At 47.1% G+C, this 22173-nt stretch overlaps 1 protein-coding gene across 4 annotated transcripts in view; it reads right to left on the reverse strand.

Moving 5' to 3' along the window:
- The window catches only part of KIAA1755 (KIAA1755 ortholog), a 166799-nt gene that overhangs the window by 65173 nt on the left and 79453 nt on the right, over positions 1-22173 (reverse strand). For all 4 annotated transcript variants that reach the window (XM_069952015.1, XM_069952013.1, XM_069952016.1 and 1 more), the window contains exons 2-3: positions 20904-22118; positions 7588-7785 (exon numbers count right to left, since the gene is read on the reverse strand). In XM_069952015.1, the coding sequence (XP_069808116.1) occupies positions 7588-7785; positions 20904-21687 (982 nt within the window). In that variant the 5' untranslated portion in view covers positions 21688-22118. The remainder of the gene's footprint in view (positions 1-7587; positions 7786-20903; positions 22119-22173) is intronic.

Raw genomic sequence — 22173 nt, forward strand, 5'->3', positions numbered from 1 at the left:
TATAGTATATAGTAGAGGTATGGGAATGGACAGGACATGCTCACCCCAGTATATAGTATATAGTATATAGTAGAGGTATGGGAATAGACAGGACATGCTCACCCCCAGTATATAGTATATAGTAGAGGTATGGGAATGGACAGGACATGCTCACCCCCAGTATATAGTATATAGTAGAGGTATGGGAATGGACAGGACATGCTCACCCCCAGTATATAGTATATAGTAGAGGTATGGGAATAGACAGGACATGCTCACCCCCAGTATATAGGTATATAGTATATAGTAGAGGTATGGGAATGGACAGGACATGCTCACCCCCAGTATATAGGTATATAGTATATAGTAGAGGTATGGGAATGGACAGGACATGCTCACCCCTAGTATATAGTATATAGTATATAGTAGAGGTATGGGAATGGACAGGACAAGCTCACCCCCAGTATATAGTATATAGTATATAGTAGAGGTATGGGAATAGACAGGACATGCTCACCCCCAGTATATAGTATATAGTAGAGGTATGGGAATGGACAGGACATGCTCACCCCCAGTATATAGTATATAGTATAGGTATGGGAATATACAGGACATGCTCACCCCCAGTATATAGTATATAGTAGAGGTATGGGAATAGACAGGACATGCTCACCCCCAGTATATAGGTATATAGTATATAGTAGAGGTATGGGAATGGACAGGACATGCTCACCCCCAGTATATAGGTATATAGTATATAGTAGAGGTATGGGAATGGACAGGACATGCTCACCCCCAGTATATAGTATATAGTATATAGTAGAGGTATGGGAATGGACAGGACATGCTCACCCCCAGTATATAGTATATAGTATATAGTAGAGGTATGGGAATGGACAGGACATGCTCACCCCCAGTATATAGGTATATAGTATATAGTAGAGGTATGGGAATGGACAGGACATGCTCACCCCCAGTATATAGGTATATAGTATATAGTAGAGGTATGGGAATAGACAGGACATGCTCACCCCCAGTATATAGTATATAGTATATAGTAGAGGTATGGGAATGGACAGGACATGCTCACCCCCAGTATATAGGTATATAGTATATAGTAGAGGTATGGGAATGGACAGGACATGCTCACCCCCAGTATATAGGTATATAGTATATAGTAGAGGTATGGGAATGGACAGGACATGCTCACCCCCAGTATATAGGTATATAGTATATAGTAGAGGTATGGGAATAGACAGGACATGCTCACCCCCAGTATATAGTATATAGTAGAGGTATGGGAATGGACAGGACATGCTCACCCCCAGTATATAGTATATAGTAGAGGTATGGGAATGGACAGGACATGCTCACCCCCAGTATATAGGTATATAGTATATAGTAGAGGTATGGGAATGGACAGGACATGCTCACCCCCAGTATATAGTATATAGTATATAGTAGAGGTATGGGAATGGACAGGACATGCTCACCCCCAGTATATAGTATATAGTAGAGGTATGGGAATGGACAGGACATGCTCATCCCCAGTATATAGTATATAGGTATATAGTAGAGGTATGGGAATATACAGGACATGCTCACCCCCAGTATATAGTATATAGTAGAGGTATGGGAATAGACAGGACATGCTCACCCCCAGTATATAGGTATATAGTATATAGTAGAGGTATGGGAATGGACAGGACATGCTCACCCCCAGTATATAGTATATAGTATATAGTAGAGGTATGGGAATGGACAGGACATGCTCACCCCCAGTATATAGGTATATAGTATATAGTAGAGGTATGGGAATAGACAGGACATGCTCACCCCCAGTATATAGTATATAGTATATAGTAGAGGTATGGGAATGGACAGGACATGCTCACCCCCAGTATATAGGTATATAGTATATAGTAGAGGTATGGGAATGGACAGGACATGCTCACCCCCAGTATATAGGTATATAGTATATAGTAGAGGTATGGGAATGGACAGGACATGCTCACCCCCCAGTATATAGTATATAGTATATAGTAGAGGTATGGGAATGGACAGGACATGCTCACCCCCAGTATATAGGTATATAGTATATAGTAGAGGTATGGGAATGGACAGGACATGCTCACCCCCAGTATATAGTATATAGTATATTGTAGAGGTATGGGAATGGACAGGACATGCTCACCCCCAGTATATAGTATATAGTATATAGTAGAGGTATGGGAATGGACAGGACATGCTCACCCCCAGTATACAGTATATAGTATATAGTAGAGGTATGGGAATATACAGGACATGCTCACCCCCAGTATATAGTATATAGTAGAGGTATGGGAATAGACAGGACATGCTCACCCCCAGTATATAGGTATATAGTAGAGGTATGGGAATAGACAGGACATGCTCACCCCCAGTATATAGTATATAGTATATAGTAGAGGTATGGGAATGGACAGGACATGCTCACCCCCAGTATATAGTATATAGTATATAGTAGAGGTATGGGAATGGACAGGACATGCTCACCCCCAGTATATAGTATATAGTAGAGGTATGGGAATAGACAGGACATGCTCACCCGCAGTATATAGTATATAGTAGAGGTATGGGAATGGACAGGACATGCTCACCCCCAGTATATAGGTATATAGTATATAGTAGAGGTATGGGAATGGACAGGACATGCTCACCCCCAGTATATAGGTATATAGTATATAGTAGAGGTATGGGAATGGACAGGACATGCTCACCCCCAGTATATAGTATATAGTAGAGGTATGGGAATGGACAGGACATGCTCACCCCCAGTATATAGTATATAGTATATAGTAGAGGTATGGGAATAGACAGGACATGCTCACCCCCAGTATATAGGTATATAGTATATAGTAGAGGTATGGGAATGGACAGGACATGCTCACCCCCAGTATATAGTATATAGTAGAGGTATGGGAATGGACAGGACATGCTCACCCCCAGTATATAGGTATATAGTATATAGTAGAGGTATGGGAATAGACAGGACATGCTCACCCCCAGTATATAGTATATAGTAGAGGTATGGGAATAGACAGGACATGCTCACCCCCAGTATATAGTATATAGTATATAGTAGAGGTATGGGAATAGACAGGACATGCTCACCCCCAGTATATAGTATATAGTATATAGTAGAGGTATGGGAATGGACAGGACATGCTCACCCCCAGTATATAGGTATATAGTATATAGTAGAGGTATGGGAATGGACAGGACATGCTCACCCCCAGTATATAGGTATATAGTATATAGTAGAGGTATGGGAATGGACAGGACATGCTCACCCCCAGTATATAGGTATATAGTATATAGTAGAGGTATGGGAATGGACAGGACATGCTCACCCCCAGTATATAGTATATAGTAGAGGTATGGGAATAGACAGGACATGCTCACCCCCAGTATATAGGTATATAGTATATAGTAGAGGTATGGGAATGGACAGGACATGCTCACCCCCAGTATATAGTATATAGTATATAGTAGAGGTATGGGAATGGACAGGACATGCTCACCCCCAGTATATAGTATATAGTATATAGTAGAGGTATGGGAATGGACAGGACATGCTCACCCCCAGTATATAGGTATATAGTATATAGTAGAGGTATGGGAATGGACAGGACATGCTCACCCCCAGTATATAGGTATATAGTATATAGTAGAGGTATGGGAATGGACAGGACATGCTCACCCCCAGTATATAGGTATATAGTAGAGGTATGGGAATGGACAGGACATGCTCACCCCCAGTATATAGGTATATAGTAGAGGTATGGGAATAGACAGGACATGCTCACCCCCAGTATATAGTATATAGTATATAGTAGAGGTATGGGAATGGACAGGACATGCTCATCCCCAGTATATAGTATATAGTATATAGTAGAGGTATGGGAATGGACAGGACATGCTCACCCCCAGTATATAGTATATAGTAGAGGTATGGGAATAGACAGGACATGCTCACCCCCAGTATATAGTATATAGTATATAGTAGAGGTATGGGAATGGACAGGACATGCTCACCCGCAGTATATAGTATATAGTATATAGTAGAGGTATGGGAATGGACAGGACATGCTCACCCCCAGTATATAGTATATAGTATATAGTAGAGGTATGGGAATGGACAGGACATGCTCACCCCCAGTATATAGTATATAGTAGAGGTATGGGAATGGACAGGACATGCTCACCCCCAGTATATAGGTATATAGTATATAGTAGAGGTATGGGAATAGACAGGACATGCTCACCCCCAGTATATAGTATATAGTATATAGTAGAGGTATGGGAATAGACAGGACATGCTCACCCCCAGTATATAGGTATATAGTATATAGTAGAGGTATGGGAATGGACAGGACATGCTCACCCCCAGTATATAGTATATAGTATATAGTAGAGGTATGGGAATGGACAGGACATGCTCACCCCCAGTATATAGGTATATAGTATATAGTAGAGGTATGGGAATGGACAGGACATGCTCACCCCCAGTATATAGTATATAGTAGAGGTATGGGAATAGACAGGACATGCTCACCCGCAGTATATAGTATATAGTAGAGGTATGGGAATGGACAGGACATGCTCACCCCCAGTATATAGGTATATAGTATATAGTAGAGGTATGGGAATGGACAGGACATGCTCACCCCCAGTATATAGTATATAGTATATAGTAGAGATATGGGAATGGACAGGACATGCTCACCCCCAGTATATAGTATATAGTAGAGGTATGGGAATGGACAGGACATGCTCACCCCCAGTATATAGTATATAGTATATAGTAGAGATATGGGAATGGACAGGACATGCTCACCCCCAGTATATAGTATATAGTAGAGGTATGGGAATGGACAGGACATGCTCACCCCCAGTATATAGTATATAGTATATAGTAGAGGTATGGGAATGGACAGGACATGCTCACCCCCAGTATATAGGTATATAGTATATAGTAGAGGTATGGGAATGGACAGGACATGCTCACCCCCAGTATATAGTATATAGTATATAGTAGAGGTATGGGAATAGACAGGACATGCTCACCCCCAGTATATAGGTATATAGTATATAGTAGAGGTATGGGAATGGACAGGACATGCTCACCCCCAGTATATAGTATATAGTATATAGTAGAGGTATGGGAATGGACAGGACATGCTCACCCCCAGTATATAGGTATATAGTATATAGTAGAGGTATGGGAATGGACAGGACATGCTCACCCCCAGTATATAGGTATATAGTATATAGTAGAGGTATGGGAATGGACAGGACATGCTCATCCCCAGTATATAGTATATAGTATATAGTAGAGGTATGGGAATGGACAGGACATGCTCACCCCCAGTATATAGTATATAGTAGAGGTATGGGAATAGACAGGACATGCTCACCCCCAGTATATAGGTATATAGTATATAGTAGAGGTATGGGAATGGACAGGACATGCTCACCCCCAGTATATAGTATATAGTATATAGTAGAGGTATGGGAATGGACAGGACATGCTCACCCCCAGTATATAGGTATATAGTATATAGTAGAGGTATGGGAATGGACAGGACATGCTCACCCCCAGTATATAGTATATAGTATATAGTAGAGGCATGGGAATGGACAGGACATGCTCACCCCCAGTATATAGTATATAGTATATAGTAGAGGTATGGGAATGGACAGGACATGCTCACCCCCAGTATATAGTATATAGTATATAGTAGAGGTATGGGAATAGACAGGACATGCTCACCCCCAGTATATAGGTATATAGTATATAGTAGAGGTATGGGAATGGACAGGACATGCTCACCCCCAGTATATAGGTATATAGTATATAGTAGAGGTATGGGAATGGACAGGACATGCTCACCCCCAGTATATAGGTATATAGTATATAGTAGAGGTATGGGAATGGACAGGACATGCTCACCCCCAGTATATAGGTATATAGTATATAGTAGAGGTATGGGAATGGACAGGACATGCTCACCCCCAGTATATAGTATATAGTATATAGTAGAGATATGGGAATGGACAGGACATGCTCACCCCCAGTATATAGTATATAGTAGAGGTATGGGAATGGACAGGACATGCTCACCCCCAGTATATAGTATATAGTAGAGGTATGGGAATAGACAGGACATGCTCACCCCCAGTATATAGTATATAGTATATAGTAGAGGTATGGGAATGGACAGGACATGCTCACCCCCAGTATATAGTATATAGTATATAGTAGAGGTATGGGAATGGACAGGACATGCTCACCCCCAGTATATAGTATATAGTATATAGTAGAGGTATGGGAATGGACAGGACATGCTCACCCCCAGTATATAGTATATAGTATATAGTAGAGGTATGGGAATGGACAGGACATGCTCACCCCCAGTATATAGTATATAGTAGAGGTATGGGAATGGACAGGACATGCTCACCCCCCAGTATATAGGTATATAGTATATAGTAGAGGTATGGAATGGACAGGACATGCTCACCCCCAGTATATAGTATATAGTATATAGTAGAGGTATGGGAATAGACAGGACATGCTCACCCCCAGTATATAGGTATATAGTATATAGTAGAGGTATGGGAATGGACAGGACATGCTCACCCCCAGTATATAGTATATAGTATATAGTAGAGGTATGGGAATGGACAGGACATGCTCACCCCCAGTATATAGTATATAGTATATAGTAGAGGTATGGGAATAGACAGGACATGCTCACCCCCAGTATATAGTATATAGTAGAGGTATGGGAATGGACAGGACATGCTCACCCCCAGTATATAGGTATATAGTATATAGTAGAGGTATGGGAATGGACAGGACATGCTCACCCCCAGTATATAGTATATAGTATATAGTAGAGGTATGGGAATGGACAGGACATGCTCACCCCCAGTATATAGGTATATAGTATATAGTAGAGGTATGGGAATGGACAGGACATGCTCACCCCCAGTATATAGTATATAGTATATAGTAGAGGTATGGGAATGGACAGGACATGCTCATCCCCAGTATATAGTATATAGTAGAGGTATGGGAATGGACAGGACATGCTCACCCCCAGTATATAGTATATAGTATATAGTAGAGGTATGGGAATGGACAGGACATGCTCACCCCCAGTATATAGGTATATAGTATATAGTAGAGGTATGGGAATGGACAGGACATGCTCACCCCCAGTATATAGTATATAGTATATAGTAGAGGTATGGGAATGGACAGGACATGCTCACCCCCAGTATATAGTATATAGTATATAGTAGAGGTATGGGAATGGACAGGACATGCTCACCCCCAGTATATAGTATATAGTATATAGTAGAGGTATGGGAATGGACAGGACAAGCTCACCCCCAGTATATAGTATATAGTAGAGGTATGGGAATAGACAGAAACATGCTCACCCCAGTATATAGTATATAGTATATAGTAGAGGTATGGGAATGGACAGGACATGCTCACCCCCAGTATATAGTATATAGTATATAGTAGAGGTATGGGAATGGACAGGACACTACCTGGAAGACAAGCGATCCCAGAATACAGTAACTTGGCGCTGAGATCCTGGCACTGGATGGGGAGATCTGTAATGGATTCCCAAGGGACGGCTCCCCGTGATGGAGATCCCACAATGGACACCCACAGTCCGCTCTTGGACGCCACTTTTTGGACAGACGTCACCTCAATACTTGGATTGGTATTTGCGATCGCTCCTGCTGTAGAGACAGACAAGATTTTCTTAAGGGACATCCAAGAATAGATGGCGATGCAGTAACGTTTGAAACAGCTGCGACCATTGCGGCTAATAAGTCACATGACCTGTAGGATGCGCAGTGTCCCGACACAGGTGCCACCTTATACACCTGATTGTATTGTGTGTTTTTCCCCACTAGGTGTCACTGTTGTGTTTGCTGTATGTATTGTATTATGCACGGCTGACGGTATAAGGGTCACATGTTATGTTTTCCCCAAAATATGGGGGGGGGGGGGGGGGGGGGGGGGGGCGATTCCTAAAACCAAATTGAGAAATTCATCCCGAACACTCGTCATGTCATGAAGAGCAGGAAATCAATTCATCAATTCCGAGAATACCGATCCAAAGTCAGACCTGCGGGGACACGTATGACAAGGTGTAAATGGTAGGCAAATGGTATTTTTGAGAATATTTTTTTTCGCATCAGCCACCACCTCCTCCTTATCCAGCCCCCCCCCCCCTTATCCAGACCACCACCCCCTCCCTATCTAGACCACCACCTCCCCTTATCCAGACCCCCCCTCCCTATCTAGACCACCACCTCCCCTTATCCAGACCACCACCCCCTCCCTATCTAGACCACCACCTCCTCCTTATCCACCCCCCCCCCCCCTTATCCAGACCACCACCCCCTCCCTATCTAGACCACCACCCCCCCCCTTATCCAGGCCCCCCCCCTCCCTATTTAGACCACCACCTCCTCCTTATCCAGCCCCCCCCCCTTATCCAGCACCCCCCCTTATCCAGACCACCACCCCCTCCCTATCTAGACCACCCCCCCCCCCTTATCCAGGCCCCCCCCCTCCCTATTTAGACCACCACCTCCTCCTTATCCAGCCCCCCCCCTTATCCAGCCCCCCCCCCCTTATCCAGACCACCCCCCCCCTTCCCTATCTAGACCACACCTCCTCCTTATCCAGCCCCCCCCCTTATCCAGACCACCACCCCCTCCCTATCTAGACCACCACCTCCTCCTTATCCAGCCCCCCCCTTATCCAGACCACCACCCGCTCCCTATCTAGACCACCACCTCCTCCTTATCCAGCCCCCCCCCCCTTATCCAGACCACCACCCCCTCCCTATTTAGACCACCACCTCCTCCTTATCCAGCCCCCCCCTTATCCAGACCACCACCCCCTCCCTATCTAGACCACCACCTCCTCCTTATCCAGCCCCCCCCTTATCCAGACCCCCCCCTTATCCAGACCACCACCCCCTCCCTATCTAGACCACCACCTCCCCTTATCCAGACCACCACCCCCTCCCTATCTAGACCACCACCTCCCCTTATCCAGACCACCACCCCCTCCCTATCTAGACCACCACCTCCCCTTATCCAGGCCACCTTCAAAAGCCTCATGGTGGATCTTCAGAGTGGAGAATTGCTTGTCACACATTGGTGCCCATCTGTTTGGGTTCTCAGATCAGAAAACCACGGAGATTAGTTTGGACGTTGTATCGGCCCTGTAATATACATCATGTAATACTCCAGCATCTCTGCCCTTCTCGCCATGTTCTTCGGTAACGTCTATAGTCACTATAAATCTCTGTCATTGTATGTTATTCTTCACAGACCGTATATTACCCGATAACCGGGAAAATGTCAGCCTGTAAATCCGTATACTGCAACCTCTGCCCCTCGGAACGATACCGCTACAATCCCGCCATTAGCTGCTGGAATCACCGCGCACACCGACATGGTCACTGGCTTCTGAATGACTGATTTACCGCTGCGGAGTGATGGTGTATAATGAGGGATCTACCGCTGCGAGTGATGGCGTATAATGAGAGGATCTACCGCTGCGGATAGTTGATGGTGTATAATGAGGGGATCTACCACTGCGGAGTGATGGTGTATAATGAGGGGATCTACTGCTGCGGAGTGATGGTGTATAATGAGAGGGATCTACTGCTGCGGAGTGATGGTGTATAATGAGGGGATCTACCGCTGCGGAGTGATGGTGTATAATGAGGGGATCTACCACTGCGGAGTGATGGTGTATAATGAGGGGATCTACTGCTGCGGAGTGATGGCGTATAATAAGAGGGATCTACTGCTGTGGAGTGATGGCGTATAATGAGAGGGATCTACTGCTGCGGAGTGATGGTGTATAATGAGAGGGATCTACTGCTGCGGAGTGATGGTGTATAATGAGGGGATCTACCGCTGCGGAGTGATGGTGTATAATGAGAGGGATCTACCGCTGCGGAGTGATGGCGTATAATGAGGGGGATCTACCGCTGCGGAGTGATGGTGTATAATGAGGGGATCTACTGCTGCGGAGTGATGGCGTATATAAGAGGGATCTACCGCTGCGGAGTAATGGTGTATAATGAGAGGGATCTACCGCTGCGGAGTGATGGCGTATAATGAGAGGGATCTACCGCTGCGGAGTGATGGCGTATAATGAGAGGGATCTACCGCTGCGGAGTGATGGCGTATAATGAGGGGATCTACCGCTGCGGAGTGATGGCGTATAATGAGGGGATCTACTGCTGCGGAGTGATGGTGTATAATGAGGGGATCTACTGCTGCGGAGTGGATGGTGTATAAATGAGGGGATCTACCGCTGCGGAGTGATGGCGGTATAATGAGGGGATCTACACTGCGGAGTGATGGTGTATAATGAGGGGATCTACCGCTGCGGAGTGATGGCGTATAATGAGGGGATCTACTGCTGCGGAGTGATGGCGTATAATGAGGGGATCTACTGCTGCGGAGTGATGGTGTATAATGAGGGGATCTACCGCTGCCGAGTGATGGCGTATAATGAGGGGATCTACTGCTGCGGAGTGATGGCGTATAATGAGGGGATCTACCGCTGCCGAGTGATGGCGTATAATGAGGGGATCTACTGCTGCGGAGTGATGGCGTATAATGAGGGGATCTACCGCTGCGGAGTGATGGCGTATAATGAGGGGATCTACTGCTGCGGAGTGATGGGTATAATGAGGGGATCTACCGCTGCGGAGTGATGGCGTATAATGAGGGGATCTACCGCTGCGGAGTGATGGTGTATAATGAGGGGATCTACTGCTGCGGAGTGATGGCGTATAATGAGGGGATCTACCGCTGCCGAGTGATGGCGTATAATGAGGGGATCTACTGCTGCGGAGTGATGGCGTATAATGAGAGGATCTACTGCTGCGGAGTGATGGCGTATAATGAGGGGATCTACTGCTGCGGAGTGATGGTGTATAATGAGGGGATCTACTGCTGCGGAGTGATGGTGTATAATGAGAGGGATCTACTGCTGCGGAGTGATGGTGTATAATGAGAGGATCTACCGCTGCGGAGTGATGGTGTATAATGAGGGGATCTACTGCTGCGGAGTGATGGTGTATAATCAGAGGGATCTACCGCTGTGGAGTGATGGCGTATAATGAGGGGATCTACTGCTGCGGAGTGATGGCGTATAATGAGGGGACCTACCGCTGCGGAGTGATGGCGTATAATGAGGGGATCTACTGCTGCGGAGTGATGGTGTATAATCAGAGGGATCTACCGCTGCGGAGTGATGGCGTATAATTAGGGGATCTACTGCTGTGGAGTGATGGTGTATAATGAGGGGATCTACCGCTGCGGAGTGATGGTGTATAATGAGGGGATCTACTGCTGCGGAGTGATGGCGTATAATAAGAGGGATCTACTGCTGTGGAGTGATGGCGTATAATGAGGGGATCTACTGCTGCGGAGTGATGGTGTATAATGAGGGGATCTACTGCTGCGGAGTGATGGTGTATAATCAGAGGGATCTACCGCTGTGGAGTGATGGCGTATAATGAGAGGGATCTACTGCTGCGGAGTGATGGTGTATAATGAGAGGGATCTACTGCTGCGGAGTGATGGTGTATAATCAGAGGGATCTACTGCTGCGGAGTGATGGCGTATAATGAGGGGATCTACTGCTGCGGAGTGAGGCTATGTTCACACTACGTAAAACTACAGCTGTTTTTGCCAATGGCAACAAAGGCCGTACTTTTACCGCGGTAGAACAATGCCTTATTTTCAATGGGATCCCGGCCGGGGCGTACACACATCGTACACGCTCCATCTGGGATCCCATACGCCGCCAGAAAAACACCTGACATGTCAGTTTTCTGCGGCCGGAATTCAGTGAATTGCGGCCGCAGAAAGACCTGTCAGTTCACACAGTGAAGCGAGCGGCTCCGGCTCACTGTGGGCTATAGGAAGAAGAGCTCTGCGGCCGAAAGATCATCCGGCTGGTACTTAAGTTGATGATCCGGCCAGAGACCGGCCGTTCCGTGACCCGGCTGGGATCACGGAACGGCCGGTCTCTAACGGAGTGTGAACACAGCCTGAAGGCGTATAATGGGAAGGATCTACTGCTGCGGAGTGATGGCGTATAATGAGAGGGATCTCCTATGGGTATACGTAACCTGTATCTCCTATGAATATATGTAACTCTTATCACCCCCCATTGGCGTATAACACGGTGTGACCCCGGTATTGTCCATACATCCCTATGCGTCATGGCTGCCTGTGTGTACGGTGGGGAAGACCCTTTGAGCTGTCACAGATATGTGCTGAACACATTAGTCACTGACTATTTGAGTCCTGTACGAGCGATCAGCAGCTGTTGTAGCCGTGATCTGTGTGAACACAAACACAAGGTTGTCAGAGGGATCACAACTTAAAAGCAACGTAACTATCCCCGAAGTATCAGGTTCTCCCTATATTATCTGCGTACTACAGTATATACAACGTCCACAAAGACCGTGAGCACCACGGGTGTACAGATCACAGGGACAGACCATGGGTGTACAGATCATACAGACCATGGGTGTACAGATCATACAGACCATGGGTGTACAGATCATACAGACCATGGGTGTACAGATCATACAGACCATGGGTGTACAGATCACAGGGACAGACCACGGGTGTACAGATCATACAGACCATGGGTGTACAGATCATACAGACCACGGGTGTACACATCATACAGACCACGGGTGTACACATCATACAGACCATGGGTGTACAGATCATACAGACCATGGGTGTACAGATCATATAAACAGACCATGGGTGTACAGATCATACAGACAGACCATGGGTGTACAGATCATACAGACAGACCACGGGTGTACAGATCATACAGACCATGGGTGTACAGATCATACAGACCACGGGTGTACACATCATACAGACCACGGGTGTACAGATCATACAGACCATGGGTGTACAGATCATATAGACAGACCATGGGTGTACAGATCATACAGACCACGGGTGTACAGATCACAGGGACAGACCACGGGTGTACAGATCATACAGACCATGGGTGTACAGATCATACAGACCATGGGTGTACAGATCATACAGACTATGGGTGTACAGATCATACAGACAGACCATGGGTGTACAGATCATACAGACCATGGGTGTACAGATCATACAGACAGACCATGGGTGTACAGATCAGACAGACCATGGGTGTACAGATCAGACAGACCATGGGTGTACAGATCAGACAGACCATGGGTGTACAGATCATACAGACAGACCATGGGTGTACAGATCATACAGACAGACCATGGGTGTACATATCATACAGACAGACCATGGGTGTACACATCATACAGACAGACCATGGGTGTACAGATCATACAGACCACGGGTGTACAGATCATACAGACAGACCATGGGTGTACAGATCACAGGGACAGACCACGGGTGTACAGATCACAGGGACAGACCATGGGTGTACAGATCACAGGGACAGACCACGGGTGTACAGATCACAGGGACAGACCATGGGTGTACACATCATACAGACCATGGGTGTACAGATCAGACAGACCACGGGTGTACAGATCATACAGACAGACCACGGGTGTACAGATCACAGGGACAGACCATGGGTGTACAGATCATACAGACCATGGGTGTACAGATCATACAGACCATGGGTGTACAGATCATACAGACCATGGGTGTACAGATCACAGGGACAGACCATGGGTGTACAGATCATACAGACAGACCATGGGTGTACAGATCATACAGACCATGGGTGTACAGATCATACAGACCATGGGTGTACAGATCATACAGACAGACCATGGGTGTACAGATCATACAGACAGACCATGGGTGTACAGATCATACAGACAGACCATGGGTGTACAGATCATACAGACCATGGGTGTACAGATCATACAGACAGACCATGGGTTCACACTACGTATATTTCAGTCAGTATTGTGGTCCTCATATTGCAATCAAAACCAGGAGTGGATTAAAAACACAGAAAGGATCCGTTCACACAATGTTGAAACTGAGTGGATGGCCGCCATATAACAGTAAATAACTGCCATTATTTCAATATAACAGCCGTTTTTTAAATAACAGCAAATATTTGCCATTAAATGGCGGCCATCCACTCAATTTTAACATTGTGTGATCAGAGCCTTTCTGTGTTTTTAATCCACTCCTGGTTTTGGTTGCAATATGAGGACCACAATACTGACTGAAATATACGTAGTGTGAACCCAGCTATGGGTGTACAGATCATACAGACCATGGGTGTACAGATCATACAGACCATGGGTGTACACATCATACAGACCACGGGTGTACAGATCATACAGACAGACCATGGGTGTACAGATCATACAGACAGACCATGGGTGTACAGATCATACAGACAGACCATGGGTGTACAGATCATACAGACAGACCATGGGTGTACAGATCATACAGACAGACCATGGGTGTACAGATCATACAGACAGACTATGGGTGTACATATCATACAGACAGACCACGGGTGTACAGATCATACAGACCATGGGTGTACAGATCATACAGACAGACCATGGGTGTACAGATCATACAGACAGACTATGGGTGTACAGATCATACAGACCACGGGTGTACAGATCATACAGACAGACCATGGGTGTACAGATCAGACAGACCATGGGTGTACAGATCATACAGACCATGGGTGTACAGATCATACAGACCATGGGTGTACAGATCAGATAGACCATGGGTGTACAGATCATACAGACCATGGGTGTACAGATCATACAGACCATGGGTGTACAGATCATACAGACCATGGGTGTACAGATCATACAGACCATGGGTGTACAGATCAGACAGACCATGGGTGTACAGATCATACAGACCATGGGTGTACAGATCATACAGACAGACTATGGGTGTACAGATCATACAGACAGACTATGGGTGTACAGATCACAGGGACAGACCATGGGTGTACAGATCATACATACAGACCATGGGTGTACAGATCAGACAGACCATGGGTGTACAGATCATACAGACAGACCATGGGTGTACAGATCATACAGACAGACCATGGGTGTACAGATCAGACAGACAGACCATGGGTGTACAGATCATATAGACAGACCATGGGTGTACAGATCATACAAACCATGGGTATACAGATCATACAGACAGACCACGGGTGTACAGATCATACAGACAGACCATGAGTGTACAGATCATACAGACAGACCATGGGTGTACAGATCAAACAGACCATGGGTGTACAGATCATACAGACCATGGGTGTACAGATCATACAGACCACGGGTGTACAGATCAGACAGACCATGGGTGTACAGATCATACAGACAGACCATGGGTGTACAGATCATACAGACCATGGGTGTACAGATCAGACAGACCATGGGTGTACAGATCATACAGACCATGGGTGTACAGATCAGACAGACTATGGGTGTACAGATCATACAGACAGACCATGAGTGTACAGATCATACAGACAGACCATGGGTGTACAGATCAGACAGACCATGGGTGTACAGATCATACAGACCATGGGTGTACAGATCATACAGACCATGGGTGTACAGATCATACAGACCACGGGTGTACAGATCAGACAGACCATGGGTGTACAGATCATACAGACAGACCATGGGTGTACAGATCATACAGACCATGGGTGTACAGATCAGACAGACCATGGGTGTACAGATCATACAGACCATGGGTGTACAGATCAGACAGACCATGGGTGTACAGATCAGACAGACCATGGGTGTACAGATCAGACAGACAGACCATGGGTGTACATATCGTACAGACCATGAGTGTACAGATCATACAGACCATGAGTGTACAGATCATACAGTTGCATATACCCCCCAGTTGCATATACCCCCTGTGTGCTCCCCCACTAGTATATAGACCCCCTGTGTGCTCCCTCACTTGTATATAGCTCCCCTGTGTGCTCCTTTAGTGGTATAACCCCCCCTGTGTGCTCCCCCACTTGGATATAGACCTCCTGTGTGCTTCCCCACTTGGATATAGAACCCTGTGTGCTGCCCCCAGTTATATATAGACCCCCTGTGTGCTCCTCCAGTAGTATATAAACCCCTTGTGTGCTGCCCTAGTTATATATAGACCCCCTGTAAGCTCCCCGTTATATATAGACCCCCTGTGTGCTTCCCCCAGTAGTATATAGACCCCCTGTTTGCACCACCAGTAGTATATAGACCCTCTGTGTGTTCCCCCAGTGTAGTATATAGACCCCCTGTGTGGCCCGCCAGTAGTATATAGACCTCCTGTGTGCCCCGCCAGTAGTATATAGACCCTCTGTGTGCTCCTCCAGTAGTATATAGACCCCCTGTGTGCTGCCCCAGTAGTATATAGACCCCTGTGTGCCCCCCAGTTATATATAGACCCCCTGTGTGCTGCCTCAGCAGTATATAGACCCCCTGTGTGCCCCACCAGTAGTATATAGACCCCTGTGTGTTCCCCCAGTAGTATATAGACCCCCTGTGTGCCCCACCAGTAGTATATAGACCCCTGTGTGTTCCCCCAGTAGTATATAGACCCCCTGTGTGCCCCACCAGTAGTATATAGACCCCTGTGTGTTCCCCCAGTAGTATATAGACCCCCTGTGTACCCCACCAGTAGTATATAGACCCCTGTGAGCTACCCCAGTAGTATATAGACGCCCTGTGTGCTACCCCAGTAGTATATAGACGCCCTGTGTGCTACCCCAGTAGTATATAGCCCCCCTGTGTGCTCCCCCACTTGGATATAGACCTCCTGTGTGCTCCCCCAGTTGTACATAGACCCCATTCTGCTGCCCCAAGTAGTATATAGACCCCCTATGTGCTGACCCAAGTAGTATATAGACCCCTCTGTGAAGCCCCAGTAGTCTATAGCCCCCCTGTGTGCTCCCCCAGTTATATATAGCCCTCCTGTGTCTTCCCCGTTATATAGCCCCACTGTGTGCTCCCCTTATTTATATAGACCGCCGCTGTGCGCTCCCCCAGTTACACAGGCCCCTGTGTGCTCCCCCTCCCATATAGTACACAATAAAACAAACACTTATACTCACCTGGGTCCGGGCGTCTCCTCTTCACTCTTGTGGCCGTGCTCCCCTTGTCCTGGCGCCGATGCTCCAGTGATGTCACTGGAGCACCGACACCACAAGGACAGAGCGGCCACTTGTGACCGCAGGGAAAACCCTTCCTGCGGCCCCAAGAGTGACTGACAGGAAGGGAGCCAATAGCTCCCGCCCTGTCAGTGCTGCTGCTGCATGTAACTGTGAGCGCTCATTACGAGTGCTCATAGTTACAGTTCAGATCACAGCAGCGAGCGGGGCAGCAGCCCTTTCTAGCGGTCTTGAGCACAAGAGAAGAGCGGAGCGTGGGGGCCCCCCTGGATGTTGGGGGCCCCAAGCGATTGCTTGGGGTGCTTGGTGCCAAAGACCGCTACTGTACAGACCATGGGTGTACAGATCAGACAGACCATGGGTGTACAGATCATACAGACCATGGGTGTACAGATCATACAGACCATGGGTGTACAGATCGTACAGACCATGGGTGTACAGATCATACAGACAGACCATGGGTGTACAGATCATACAGACAGACCATGGGTGTACAGATCATACAGACAGACCATGGGTGTACAGATCATACAGACAGACCATGGGTGTACAGATCATACAGACCATGGGTGTACAGATCATACAGACAGACCATGGGTGTACAGATCATACAGACCATGGGTGTACAGATCATACAGACCATGGGTGTACAGATCATACAGACTATGGGTGTACAGATCAGACAGACAATGGGTGTACAGATCAGACAGACCATGGGTGTACAGATCATACAGACAGACCATGGGTGTACAGATCATACAGACCATGGGTGTACAGATCATACAGACTATGGGTGTACAGATCAGACAGACCATGGGTGTACAGATCATACAGACCATGGGTGTACAGATCATACAGACCATGGGTGTACACATCATACAGACCATGGGTGTACACATCATACAGACCATGGGTGTACAGATCATACAGACCATGGGTGTACAGATCATACAGACCATGGGTGTACAGATCATACAGACAGACCATGGGTGTACAGATCAAACAGACAGACCATGGGTGTACACATCATACAGACAGACAATGGGTGTACAGATCAGACAGACCATGGGTGTACAGATCAGACAGACCATGGGTGTACAGATCATACAGACAGACCATGGGTGTACAGATCATACAGACAGACCATGGGTGTACAGATCAGACAGACCATGGGTGTACAGATCATACAGACCATGGGTGTACAGATCAGACAGACCATGGGTGTACAGATCATACAGACCATGGGTGTACAGATCATACAGACCATGGGTGTACAGATCATACAGACAGACCATGGGTGTACAGATCATACAGACAGACCATGGGTGTACAGATCATACAGACAGACCATGGGTGTACAGATCATACAGACAGACCATGGGTGTACAGATCATACAGACAGACCATGGGTTGTACAGATCATACAGACAGACCATGGGTGTACAGATCATACAGACCATGGGTGTACAGATCATACAGACAGACCATGGGTGTACAGATCATACAGACTATGGGTGTACAGATCAGACAGACTATGGGTGTACAGATCAGACAGACCATGGGTGTACAGATCATACAGACCATGGGTGTACAGATCATACAGACAGACCACGGGTGTACAGATCATACAGACCATGGGTGTACAGATCATACAGACAGACCATGGGTGTACAGATCATACAGACCATGGGTGTACAGATCATACAGACCATGGGTGTACAGATCATACAGACCATGGGTGTACACATCATACAGACCATGGGTGTACAGATCATACAGACAGACCATGGGTGTACAGATCATACAGACAGACCATGGGTGTACAGATCATACAGACAGACCATGGGTGTACAGATCAGACAGACCATGGGTGTACAGATCATACAGACCATGGGTGTACAGATCATACAGACCATGGGTGTACAGATCATACAGACAGACCATGGGTGTACAGATCAGACAGACCATGGGTGTACAGATCATACAGACCATGGGTGTACAGATCATACAGACCATGGGTGTACACATCATACAGACAGACCATGGGTGTACAGATCACACAGACCATGGGTGTACAGATCATACAGACCATGGGTGTACAGATCATACAGACAGACCATGGGTGTACACATCATATAGACCATGGGTGTACAGATCATACAGACAGACCATGGGTGTACACATCATACAGACCATGGGTGTACAGATCGTACAGACCATGGGTGTACAGATCATACAGACCATGGGTGTACAGATCATACAGACCATGGGTGTACAGATCATACAGACAGACCATGGGTGTACAGATCAGACAGACCATGGGTGTACAGATCAGACAGACCATGGGTGTACAGATCATACAGACAGACCATGGGTGTACAGATCAGACAGACCATGGGTGTACAGATCATACAGACAGACCATGGGTGTACAGATCAGACAGACCATGGGTGTACAGATCAGACAGACCATGGGTGTACAGATCATACAGACCATGGGTGTACAGATCATACAGACAGACTATGGGTGTACAGATCATACAGACAGACTATGGGTGTACAGATCATACAGACCATGGGTGTACAGATCATACAGACCATGGGTGTACACATCATACAGACCACGGGTGTACAGATCATACAGACAGACCATGGGTGTACAGATCATACAGACCATGGGTGTACAGATCATACAGACCATGGGTGTACACATCATACAGACAGACCATGGGTGTACAGATCAGACAGACCATGGGTGTACAGATCACACAGACCATGGGTGTACAGATCATACAGACAGACCATGGGTGTACAGATCATACAGACCATGGGTGTACAGATCATACAGACCATGGGTGTACACATCATACAGACCATGGGTGTACAGATCATACAGACAGACCATGGGTGTACAGATCATACAGACAGACCATGGGTGTACAGATCATACAGACCATGGGTGTACAGATCATACAGACCATGTAGAGAAGGGCCCCGGGCCTGGTTGGTCCCATTTCATTGTTAGTGATAGAAAACTGCAGCGGAGTCCTTCCCAAGGACCATATTACCAAGAAATAACGGGACTGAGTTATTAGTCAAAGGGGGAATAAAGAGGTGGTATAAGAGGAGGCCGCTGTATGGGCCCCTCCCCGTGTCTGTACTGATCTGTGCCCTATATGCCACAAGAAGACCTCATACACATAGGAAACATGGCTACAAGTCTGCTAAAACAACGGCCATCCTGTAACCCTGCCTGTATATAAGGACTGTATTACACTACTAGCCATATACACTGCACTCCCTTCATAGGCTCAATGTGATCGGTGTGAGTGCCGAGATGGCCCTGTGCTCGGACGGTAGATACTACGGTATCTCCAGGATTTATTCTAATGACGTCTGTACAACTATCACATCCACAACCACTGGATCAAGCATTGGCCCAAGAAGGGTTAGACAGACGTCCTGCTTTATATGGCGGGTGTATAGTATTGTTATAGCAGGTACAGGCCAGGGTCTAGAAGAAAGACTGCCAACCAAAGAGACACCATCGGGGGAGATTATACACATAGAGTGACATCTCTTTATAGAAGTATACATGTGGATGCCATTGCAGCTCTTTAGGGAGACTCTCCTCCCACGGTTACCTTTTCCAGAGAACTTAGCCCGGCTAAGTCTTGGAGAGCAGACGGCAGAGACCCTCCTCCAGGTGCCGCCATACTGATTCGAGCTGCTCTCCATGGAGAGGCCGTCTCCCGATGAGGATGAGGAACTACGCTGTCCTTTTAGGAAGGAGAATCTATGTACAAGGGAAGGAGAAGACGACTCGGAGCCGGGGGAAAGAGTCATCTTTGGGTTCCTTGAAGTCCCCGCTATTTGTATGTCTCCAGATTTAGAGTCAGATTTTCCAGGAAAAAGCCAAGAAGAAGAAGAAGTTTGGTTTTGAGGTCTTCGACGTGAACAGATGGGGCTTTCCAAGGCGGCAAACGTGCTGGACCTGCTCATGGTTTCCTCCAGTATCTCGGCCATTGGCGCTGATAGAAACTTCACAGGATTTTTAAGGGCTGCGAGGTACGACTGACGGAAGCGACACTTTGATTCCTTGACGTTTATGTCTTTGTTGAGTTTTCTCCGGAGGCATGGGGTGCACACCCCTTCCTCGCTGCTCGGACTTCTCCCGCACACCCACTTATTATTAGCAACACTTGTAACAGGATCTCCGTTGACTTTTGGGACCCTGGTCGAATCCCCCATTTCCTGGGGACGAGGAATGGACGGCCTTTTTTCTGCTACCACAGCAGTTTCTAAGAGGTCCACATAGTCTCCTTCCAGATCTTTGTCTGCTGTATCGTCCAGGTGAGGTGTCATCAGACCGCTGGGGAGGCCTTCCCGGATGGACAAGACTTTAGAGGAATAGGAGGTGTTCTGCATGGGGTGACATCGGGCCTCTAATGCCACCGTATTCCCACCGTCCTATGACATGAGCGGCGTGATTACTTATCCAGCGATTGGGTACACATGTACTGAGAAGTCCCCCCGTAGCTGTTTCTGCTTCTACACACTGACCGCTGTCCCCAGGAACGTGTCCACACCAGCCGGTCGCACATTCAATTACACGAGGTTTCTGTGTCACTGCAGTAATGAAGGGCCCGATCCCGTCACGGCCTCTTAACGTCCTCCAGCAGGTCCCCAGACCATGGGGCAGAGTCAGCATTCCGGTGCCTGTCTCCTCTTCTGTATGGGGACCGGCCGTACCGCGGCCACCAAGAACTCAGCATGGAGGCGGCAATTATACAGAACATTAAGCCGCCTGCTAATCGCTCTGTAATGAAGCGTCCCCGCCACCACCGCCACACAGGGACCTGCCGGGAGAACAGAAACCAAATTAAAAGTCTGCGTTATGGACGTGGAGTGTGA

This window comes from Dendropsophus ebraccatus, chromosome 14 (genome assembly GCF_027789765.1).
Source record: "Dendropsophus ebraccatus isolate aDenEbr1 chromosome 14, aDenEbr1.pat, whole genome shotgun sequence".
Classification (NCBI taxonomy): Eukaryota; Metazoa; Chordata; class Amphibia; order Anura; family Hylidae; genus Dendropsophus; species Dendropsophus ebraccatus.